General features: G+C 42.9%; 1 protein-coding gene across 4 annotated transcripts in view; it reads left to right on the top strand.

The window, feature by feature from the left end:
- The first annotated feature begins 10,533 nt into the window (after window positions 1-10,533).
- The window catches only part of sorcs2 (sortilin-related VPS10 domain containing receptor 2), a 294,082-nt gene continuing 293,503 nt past the window's right edge, over window positions 10,534-11,112 (top strand). For all 4 annotated transcript variants that reach the window (XM_031874312.1, XM_031874311.1, XM_031874310.1 and 1 more), the window contains exon 1: window positions 10,534-11,008. In XM_031874312.1, the coding sequence (XP_031730172.1) occupies window positions 10,655-11,008 (354 nt within the window). In that variant the 5' untranslated portion in view covers window positions 10,534-10,654. The remainder of the gene's footprint in view (window positions 11,009-11,112) is intronic.

Genomic DNA, 11,112 nt, shown 5'->3' with positions numbered 1-11,112 from the left:
AAATACTTTGATAATAATACCGTGCAGGCACAACAGCCAAGTTACCAGCGATTCATATTGAAAGCTAAATGAAACCTCCGAGGTCAGGTGGTGTCTGCGCAGTGGGAGGTGTGAATGGTTATTAATGTGATAACCATGAGCACATGGCTCACTGATGAGCTGAACAGGTTCACAGTAACAGTCTGGCTGACAGTCACGAGGTGGCATCATACTCATTTCCTATGGTAAAAAGTGCAGCATGTGTGTGTGTGTGTGGCAAGGATGTAATGGATTACAACGCCCCATTGCTGTTACCATGGCAATAATTGCCAACAGTAGAGGCGTGCACCTGGCACTTTCAGGTTAATGGCACATCTGTACAGATGTTTGTTCAGCTCAGTCCTCAGACCTCACTTGTGTTTTTTGACCTATGCTGAAGTCCTGCATCTGGGCTTCGTGCTCAGTTAGTCTCCATGGAAAATCTACGAGGAGACTCAGCGGATGAGTGAAGGTGGACCGACAGAAGCAGTGACGGGTCGTTGATGTTCATGGTCAGTGCTCGAGATCTATTCTTTATGTAAAGAGCGGAGGTAGGCACCGTGACGTCACCCTTTGGTTTGTGGACTAGTTTTGAAGCCACAAGTTCCTGTCACACATGACAGCAACACCTACGGCTCTGCACTTAGGATTTGTTAGCAACAAAAATAAAGAATAACAATCTAAAGACCTTTGCTATTAAAAGATACTCAAAGCTTTATGTTTGATGGAATGGTGTAGCTGTGGCGTGGCGGCCATTGTACATGATTCGCCATTAAACAAGCTGATGTAACTCCACTGGACTTGCTCAAATCTGTCCCAAACTTGCCATACTTGATAACAGTCTTGGCCTGAGGATGTCTACAAGCCAATTTTCACTCAAAGTCATAGCGCCACCTATTGGCAACAAGAAGACAGCGTTATGTGACAAACTGAATCCGATTTACATGACATTTACATGATGTGGTCTATACTTGATGTAGAGCAACATAATGCATGTTTGCGCATGTTCTCTAGCGCCACATAGTGGATACAGGAACTGGTGGAATATTTGCACTACATAATTTCCAGCATCACAGTCCAAGCATTAAAAATACGTCTAACTTGTGCGCATGCTGTCCAATGGTCGCAGATATGTATGGCCGCGTCTGCCGGCGTCCCGCCAGTACCCCGGAGATGCAGGAAGGTGCGAGGGCCCGTACATCGCAATGTAATTGTTTTTGTTCGTTTTGGAGCCAGGCCATAATGTAAAGTAATTTCATGCAACAGGAAGTTTGTATAATAAAATCAAACTGCACCCAGCCTAATTTATGTGATCGATTATTCTACATTGGCTCACCTTTTGACTTAAACTTATTTCTTTACAAAAAGATGTTTTTTTTTTCCACATGGAACTATACATTCTCCTATTCTTCCTCGACTCTTCCAGCTTTGAGTCTCTCAGCAGTGATTGTCAGAGACACCTGCACAAACAAACAGTCGGTTTTGAGACCAGCATTTACTTTGACAGTCTGTTATGTTACTGAAGTGCGTTCACACACATTCAGTTTTTTGTAGATTTTTACAGGTTGACAGAAGAGGCAAGGGCCCGATCAATGCTGCTTGCAGCTTTAATTAAGGTTGTTGTTGAATTATCCCTCGATCAGCTTGATCTAACTTAACATTTTATTTTCAATTAATGAAAGTGATGTGTGACACCGTCAAATGGTGCACTGAGTGCATGTGACGCAGACAGCCACGTCAGTCTTTTCCACAATCAAATATTAGTTTTCACATTCCAATGGGTTATTTTACAATTCAAATTCAATTTTATCCTATATATTTGGAGGAACTACTGGACAGTTTTAATAGGGTAGGCTACAACTACAAACTAAACTACAACACACACATTCATACACTGAATGGTGCCTCCTGCCCATCCGGATCTAATCTAATCATTCACATACATTCACGCACCGATGAAACAGGAGCAATGCGGGGTTCAGTATCTTGCCCACGGACACTTCGACATGCCGACTAGAAGAGACGGGGATCAGATGATGACATCTACCAAACTAAAAGAATAATCACACCACATAAATCACAAATCCATGAGTCATGAATCAGACAAAAAGAGGAACATGCATCTCCTTCTGTCCTGATAAATATGTTAAAGCAACCAAAGCTAGCACCCATAACTCTGATTAGGTCATCATCCTTGAAAGCAGGACCGGCCGTGACCTCCCTGGGGCCCTAAGCTTAATTCTGCAAAGGGGCCGTCCCAACTGACCCGGGAGTCATGTAAACCATTAGCTGTTGCCACACAGTTGCACCTGACACCCCAGTGCTCCGACTACAATCCCCCCTCCTTTGAAACAGTTTGCTCCGTCTCTTGATCTAAGAATACGAAGATCTCAACATAACAGAAAGAGGTATAAACAATAATTTATTGAATAGAACATTTACTTCGTGTTAAGATTAGTGAATATTGGCATTAACAGGTAATACAAAATTGTTGAAAATATTTTCTTTTATACATTAAACTATTTATACCATGGCTTGGCTGAATAGGCTACTTGATGGTTGTTTTTTACAGAGAGATGTGCATGCACCCATATTGCCTTGCAATATGGGTGCATGCACCCATGCTAATCAACATTTGAACTTCATTGCCTTCCATCTTACATTAGTCCAGAGTTGTAACTAAAGGAGATCCTAGATGGTCGTTGTCTTGTTATAGAATAATTTGCTCCTATGATGAGTGCCAACACTCGTATATCTTCTGGACTGGTCCCCAGAGGCAGCTACTGGAGTTTCACGTGTGACGGTGCTTACTTTTCCAAGTTGATAAACACTGTTGCCTGTTAGCGTTTATTTAAATGTAATAAATAATAATTCACTCTCACTTGTTTGAGACACAAAGTCATATAACAACTTTGGAAGTGACTGGTGAGCAAACAAAACAAAGATGGACCAAGTAATGCACTATCCATCTGGGTTAACAGGACAGACAGACTACAGAGAGATGCACTAACAGCTCGTACAGCGACTTAACGTTACTGTTATTTGCTGGCATCAACCTTGGAGAGAAGAGAACACACGTTTACCTGATTGCTGTTCCTGCAATTCACTCCCATGGTGTTGCTTTTCTCTTTTCACTACATCCTCTCATCAAAGTGGTAAACATTGACACCTGTTTTGAGATGAGGGGGAGACGGGGCCCTTGTTTAACTTGCCGGGCCTACGCAACTTGCGTAGTGAGCATATAGAGCCACTCAGTCTCAAGCTCTATGGTAGCATATTCAGGCACTCTTAGGGGCCCTGATTAATCATTCAATGCACCACTACATTTAAAATGTAGATATTTGGACCGTAAACTAGAGTTGTAATTATTCCATTATATTCTATTAACATGGATGACGCAATCCACTTGAGCTGTAAACCTATATGGGAATCCCTCAATAGGTTTTACCATGAATTATGTTTCATTATTTCACCATTTCTATGCAAGAAGATCCAAATGCTATCCATTGTTGAAGTTTTATGCTATTCAAAAGCAAGTAAAAATGCATTAAGCACCCTCAATGCATGAGTACTGGTGTATTTAATATGGGTACAGAGCAGAATGTATGTGTCGCTATGGAGTTGAGAACATGAAAACAATACATTTGTACAAGCAAGAGTGCCTGCAGCATTGTTTGCTTTTAATCAGGGATGACGGAGCATGACTGCAGGGGGACAGCTCCCGTGTGCTTCCTAATGGGCACACCTTTTAGACCATGCATGAGGAGATATGAAATACTTGGGGGGTGAGTGTTGGTCTCTGTGTGTGTGGTTGAAGGTGTGTGTGTGTGTGTGTGTGTCTCCTGATCATGCTCATTCTCTCCACCTGTGCCCAATCACCTGCCTCTGGCTTTTCCCTCTGCCAACCCCACTCATCTCCACTCACCTGCCGGCAATCCGCTCATCACCCCTCACATACTTATACTCCCCTGCTTGCCCTGTTCCAGTTGCTGGATTATCATTTGTTCCTTTTCCCTCCCCGTGGACTCTTCGCATCTCCAGTGGTTATCCCTCGTGGTGACCCTCTGCGGTCCACGGTTTGTGACTGTGTCTTTTGGGTCCAAGCCCTTTTGTGACTTTGCTTTTATTGCCGTTTTGATTTCCCACGCTCCCGGTTGGAGTGGTTTTTGTTTTGACTGCTAAATGCCCAGTAAAGCCTTGTTTTTCACCTCAACTTGTTTCCTGTGTCCGAGTCTGCGCCTGAGTCTCTGCTCCACACCTAAACCCACACGGAACCCTGTGAACCGTCACATATAAGTGCTTTAAAGATCCTGAACCACGGTAACTACCCCTCAGGAGTTCAGTGAAGTCAATCGTTTGCTGCCACATTATTGGGGTGGAACATCCCATTAAACAGTTTGAAGTATGCCTTGCATTGGATCAAGGTGTGTGTTTATGCTTCACCATCGGGCCAAGCAATGATCATGCTCATTAAAAATGTATTTTAACTGTGGGAATGACCTCTGACAATTATTACTTGATCCTGCAGTTCCCGTGAGATCAGCTCATTTTTTTAAAATAAATTTAAAGTCCACAATGTTCCTGTTTTGGTTCACTCTGCTGCTCTCCGTACCCTTATTTCTAGAAGCAGCAGAATCAAACCGCACAGACCCAGTGGATAGCCAACACGTTAGCTGTATCAACTACATATGGGGAGGAGGATCCCCCATCAAGCATACACAACACTGACTTATGTTAATGGTCATATGAAAAATGTGTTTGCAGGAAAACTTGCCTACCAAAACAATGGGCTAAAAGAAGCTGAAAATGGAGTTTGTACGACCCCTTTTAGCAAAACATTCTCACTCCCAACTCGTCAAATACTGCAGCTTGGTCAGTGGCCCTACACTTCAAACTATGATGCTCTATGTACCCCTCTAGTGTCAGTTTCTCTGGCAGGGCTCTGCAGCAGGATAGATGTTTTCCCTTCTGAGGGAAAGCTGCAAAGCCAGGGACACAATTGATTCGATTCAATTTATTTTGTATAGCCCCAAATCACAAATTTGCCTCAGAGGGCTTTACAAGCTGTACACATACGACATCCTCTGTCCCAGGACCCTCACATCAGAACAGGAAGAACTTTATTGGGGAGAAAAGAGGAAGACTCCTCAGAGGAGGGATCCTCCATCAGGATGGACAGAAGTGTGATAGATGTCATGTGTACAGAATGAACGGCATAACAGTTATGACACATTCAATGATTATAATGTAAATGATTCAAATGAGAGTAGTAAGTATAATGATAGTACTAATAACAGAAGCAGTGGATATAGTCTAATGATAATGAAAGCAGTAATAGTAGCTAGCAGTGGGTGTCAGCAGGGCCATGGCAGGAGGAAGGACCAGGGTCTCGATTACAGTCATTTGTAATCGAGACCCTCTGATTGAAGGACGGCCCCGCTATCCACTTAGCCACAGTTGCCCACGATATAACCAGGATCCATGGAAACCTGTGAGGTGAGAAAGCACAAAAACTCCAAAATGAAGAGTGCAACTCCACAGCATAACCGCTTACCAAACTAAATACTTGCTGGCCCTCATTGAGCAGTGCAGGTAGTATCGTCTTGTTTGTGTGATTGCAGATCAGAAGCATGGATGAAAGAACCACGTCTTGCATCATCTGAGCGTAGAGACAGCTTATGGAGGCAATCCTTGGACCGTGGAAGTCCAGCTTGTTAGCATGCTGCTGAGCGTGAAATTTTCCAGATAATTGGATATTATGAAGATTAATGTGCATTAGTTTTACAGACTGCAAAATACTTTAACTATCAACAGCTGTCTCTGGCCTCTTTATTGGTGATAGTTGCGATAGAATTGGTCCCCTTGATGTTTATTGATTTATTGATTGATCAGCTGATTAACTGATTTCTTTCAATCATTGAGTTCTTTTGTACCAAAGGTTCTGTACGATCTACCAAACTGCTCTTACGTCCCCCGATGATCTGCAGTTGTTCAATTGTTCAATATCATTTCCTACAAATTACCCCAATTAGAGAATGCCGGAGCGACTCTAATTGTTTCACTCTCATTACTATTATTTCACACTGTAGACTGTAATACACTAAATAATGAACCATCACATAACAACCTTCCATATATGGCATTACCTGAAGTAAAGTCATATCCACTGCACACATTATGTACCTTTTTCAGATTCTTACCATGTACAGTAAATCAGAGTTATGGAGCTCCACACAGAACATGGGGACATATTAGACAAAACACACACACACACACACGCACGCACGCACACACACACACATTTCCACTGTGGTATGAAATATTTAAATGCAAGCTCCAGTTTAGAAGGTGCAATTATAGTCAATATGCTGGTAGCAGAGGTCATGGAGGGTGCACACTCTGCCATCACCCGGCCTCCCTGACTTATGCATGAAAGCTCTAGATTTAGGGCAGAAAATAGACCTGTTCTCAAGATCACAAGTTAATTTGAAGTTTGCCAGATCAACTAGACAATCAGGCTGTGTTCGGATCTGTAAATTCTGTAGGCATATACTGTAGGTACAGTTTTCTTTTTGAGACATTAATATTGAATGATTCAACATTTTCCAGGCAAATGCATGATGTAAAGTGCTGTCTGTTGAATTATTTTGCTAAAAATGACTAAATAAATAAAAATAATTGAAAGCATCATCCTTGATGCCATGCCCCTTCCTTGCGTCTCACATTACTTACCCAGCTGTGGTTCTTTGACTTTGCCTGCTGGGAAATAGAGAGAAATAGAAATATAAACTCAAAGACTTAGAGAAGGGTGCAACATAGCGTGAGAGTGTGTTCTTGTGTTCTGTCCTCTTCCTCTCACTTTTCTGTAACGCTGATGCACCTTCTGCCCCCATCCATCAAATATTCAAACTGACTCTGCTCCTGTCCTGCTACTCGGGACACCTGAGTGCACTGATCTGAGACCAGTTGAGCCAACAACATCGCTCTCTCCATTTATTCCCAACCCGCAGCACCGACAGGACACTGACACGTAAATAATGAACAGAGATCACCTTTTCAACACTGATCCAGAGCAGAATTCTGTCTTTAAGAAGAGGTTGTACTGCAATAATAATGCCTAACCCTGTCTACTAGAGATTATGTTTAAAACTTCTTTCTACTGTATCCTGAACGATTTTTCTGCAGCATCTGTTTGCAGCATAACTAATAATTAAACATCATCAAAATGAACATGATGGTATGTTTTTGTTTGGGCAAGCTGAAGGTCTGCTTACCGACCTTTTCAGATCTGATAGTCCTCATCAACAGATGCCATTTGGTCAGTTGTCACCACGTGACCTATAGAACTGGTTGTTGCTCTGAAACCCTTTTCAGTCCCAGGCTGCCGTACAATGATAGCCTTCATTTATTCAATTCACCCGGCATCACCCCGGGTGCAACGCGGTGTCACTGGTTCATTTAACATGGATGTAACTGTTTATGTTGTTTGTTGATGTTTTGGGTATCAAACACTCATCCTCTTTAGGTTTTATGCTTTAAGAAGTGATACTTTGCTCCTTCATGAGTACCACAGCTGTGGTCAGGTTCACTTCCTGTCGGTTACAATGGATTACATGACTAGCTTTCAGTTTTCTATTTGCACTGCAGTGATTGATTTTGTTGTCCACTTGGGGCCAGTGCAAGTGTGCCTTAAACACAACGCTAACTTATCACAACACAAAATGATATGTGGTGACAGAGCTCACAGTGTTTACCTGAAGGGGGAACCGGAGGGTGGGAGCTATGCATCTGCAGTGATGCTGTTGGTGTTAGCAGCTGTAACCGGTTTCAGAGTAGTGGTGCTAGCCTGGGACCAGGTTGTTAAACAGTAAGTGATATGGGAAACGACCTTAAGATGGTGCAGAAACAGGAGGTACCTTCAAGCCCTTTTTATTTCAGTCAATATTAATCAAATTATAGAAAGATTTATTAATTGCATGAATAGTACAACCATCATGCAGTGCGTGCTGCTGCTGCTGTTTTTAAATAAATTATTTTTTTAATCATTCCAGTCATTATCTCACCTTTCCCAAATCACAGCATCTGTAATGCTGTGATGAATAAAGAAGCAGGATAACATATGATGCAAGCTGTGTATGAAAGACTGTATGCTGTTTCAGTCAGCCACACCACCATGCAGCAGCACCTCTCCTTTGTGCGCTGACCTGCAGGGATTGCACTCAAAAGCTATTAATGAACACACACAACCAGACATGAAATTGCTAAATATAAACTAAGAAATAGGATTGAATATAAATGGAAGAAATGGCAACTACTCTGCTTGTAAGACGTACAGTATTGTTACAAAATGTCACCATAGTCAAAGGCCCTGCAGTCTTACAAGCAATCCTTGGTATTTATTGGTGATGCAGGTTAATCCTGTCAACAAGGTTACAAGGTTATTTAATCTCATTGTACAACAAAGTTGCACAACAAATGCAGATTGTAGTCCCATTTTGCTACACATAAAAACACACAAAAAACAAACGGTATTATATATGGAGGGTGGAGTCTCATAGCCTGAGGAAAGAAGCTGATCTGAAGTCTGGTGGTTCAGCAGCTGATACTTCAGTATCTCTTTCCAGACAGCAGCAGGGTGAACAGGTTGTGGATGGGTGGGTTTAGTCTTTTAGTATCCTGTGGGATCTTTGCAGGCTCCTCTTGTCATCAATATCACTGATGCTCAGTAGATGGGTACCAGTGATGTTCTGGGCGGTTTTAATCACCGGCTGCAGAGCCCTCCTGTTCTGTGTTGTGTACATCTCATGTTTGTAATGTTTCCAGTGAGGATGCTTTCTATTGCTCTTCTGTAAAGGTTGACAAGAACTTGGCATGGGAATTTTGCCTTCTTATGTTTCCTTACTGTACTTATATAATACTTATGTTAGAAAAGAGAAATGATCATTGGGATTTTGTGGCTGCTGTTTAATGTCTTCATACTATTGTACTGTGTTCATTATAATGCACCAACCGCCAAGTAAAAACCCTTGTGTGTGCAAACATACTTGGCAATAAACCATTTCTCATTCTGAATCTGATGTCAACGTGAAGAAAAATGAAATCTCTGTTGTTTGAGCTGAAAAGACATTGGACCCCTACCAATCCTGACCCACAGACTCATGGATTAATCAAGCCTCTAGCTATAATTGGATAGGAGGACGGACTCAGAGGAGAGCTATTACTTAGTGGGAGCTACACTATGACCTCTTGGTCAACGGGCCAACAACACACAGGCAGGGAGGCAGTGTAGAGGATGAGTGGACCGATATCATGCCAATACTCTTCGGCAGTGCCTTTTTGAGGAATGTTCCCAACTGCTTTAAGTCATCTGATAGTTTTTATCTTTAAAATTGGGAGCAAAGATCAAATGAAAAAAAAGATGGAATATATTAGAAAGCTGACCGAAAAACAAACCCAGGGAGGAAACCGGGCCAACTCTAAGCTGATTGATTGGTGGCCAATAGAATTTACAAACTATCCTTAGAATCCAGTAGTGATGTCTTAGTCTCAGGTCATTGTTTCCTCTGCTTAAATGTAGTTATAGTAATACATGTGAACTAAAAGCTTCAACAAATTACACTTCACTCATGGGCTCTCCTGGATTTAACTTTCGATCGTATTTCCTATAGCCTAATGCCGTTTGGGATTCAAACTGGCACCCAACAGCCACACAAATGAAAGATTACTGGGTTAAATGTTCCCAGTTTGGGTTGATTTAACACAGATGGAATGGGCTACTGCTGAAAGGGAGTACGGTTTTCAACACATTTCTTTTTCTCTGTGACATTTGTTAACCCTCGTCTTTCAGGGATGTGCTGCAGCTGCTTTCATTCAGCAAATATCATTTAAATAAATAACAGATTCTTCAGCATGCATGGTGCACTTTACGTTACCTGAAGGCAGAATCGTTGCACTGTTACAGGTCACAGAATCTGTCATGCTAGGAAATACGGCCTTCCAAGTTAGCAGAAATGCCAGGAGTTATTACTCTAACATGATGGATGGAGGACAAATATTTAAGCAAGGGACTCAAAGATAGATAGATACATAAAATACATTTGCTTTACATTTACACCAACTGTTAGATCACTGAAACTGATTCAATATTGATGTTGTAAAGGTTGAGATATAGTTGCTTCTTGCATACAAGGATTGCCACAATGAGTATGCTGATGAACACGTTAGAGAGCAATACAGTTCACCGGAACAACTGTGTAGTATAATGTGATTGAACAATAATCAGTTGCAGGCACTTGAACGTGTGATTTAAAGTGATTTAAAATAGGCTAAGTCATAATTATGTCATGTTTAAAATGTGAATTACTTTTATGGGACCCTTCACGAAGGTGGATAGTCGCAAAGTGCTGCAGTTGTAGGACAGCAGATGGCACCACTGCGCCGTTCTGTTGATCCCGCTTGGCACTGAGACGCGTCCACGTTGTTCCCACTGTCTGCCTCCGCTCTAGTTCCCCTCCCTCCTTCCATACCTCCTCACTCCCTTTCTCTCCCTCGGCTTACAGTATACACCTATCTTCCACAAGCATCAGCAGTCTCTCCTTCAGTCTCCGCGATATTCAGCGCTACTACGGCGCAAAACATGGCATTACTGCACACTGAAGAACCGGTCTCCGCCGCTGCGCACCTCTGCGTCTTTCTGTTGATCACCTCGGCCTGGATGGCCGTGCCGGGACCCGTGCGCTGTGACAGCGGGGTTTTAAACCGGCGCGGCGGAGAGGACCGTACGTTTGACATGGGGGGAGGAGACGGAGGAACCTCGCCGGGCTTACCGACGGACGGTGACGAGGAAGCCGTCGGCGCCGAGAGCTCACCCCGCTTCAGGAGAGCGCTGTCCCGGGAAAAACAAATGACCCTGCTCAGCAGCTCGTTCGTACTCAAAGGGGATGCTACCCACAACCAGGCGATGGTCCACTGGACAGGAGAGAACAGCAGCGTGAGTATCCCCCAATTGTCCCGTCCCGTCACGATCCGCTGGTTCATGCACCATCACCAACATTCCCTCTTTGTCACCTTCGACCATCCATCACTACATCCACA

The sequence above is a fragment of the Anarrhichthys ocellatus genome, unplaced genomic scaffold, assembly GCF_004355925.1.
Source record: "Anarrhichthys ocellatus isolate YVR2014 unplaced genomic scaffold, GSC_Weel_1.0 scaffold79, whole genome shotgun sequence".
Classification (NCBI taxonomy): domain Eukaryota; kingdom Metazoa; phylum Chordata; class Actinopteri; order Perciformes; family Anarhichadidae; genus Anarrhichthys; species Anarrhichthys ocellatus.
The sequence above is the reverse complement of the archived record's forward strand: the minus strand, read 5'-3'. Positions and strand labels throughout refer to the sequence as shown.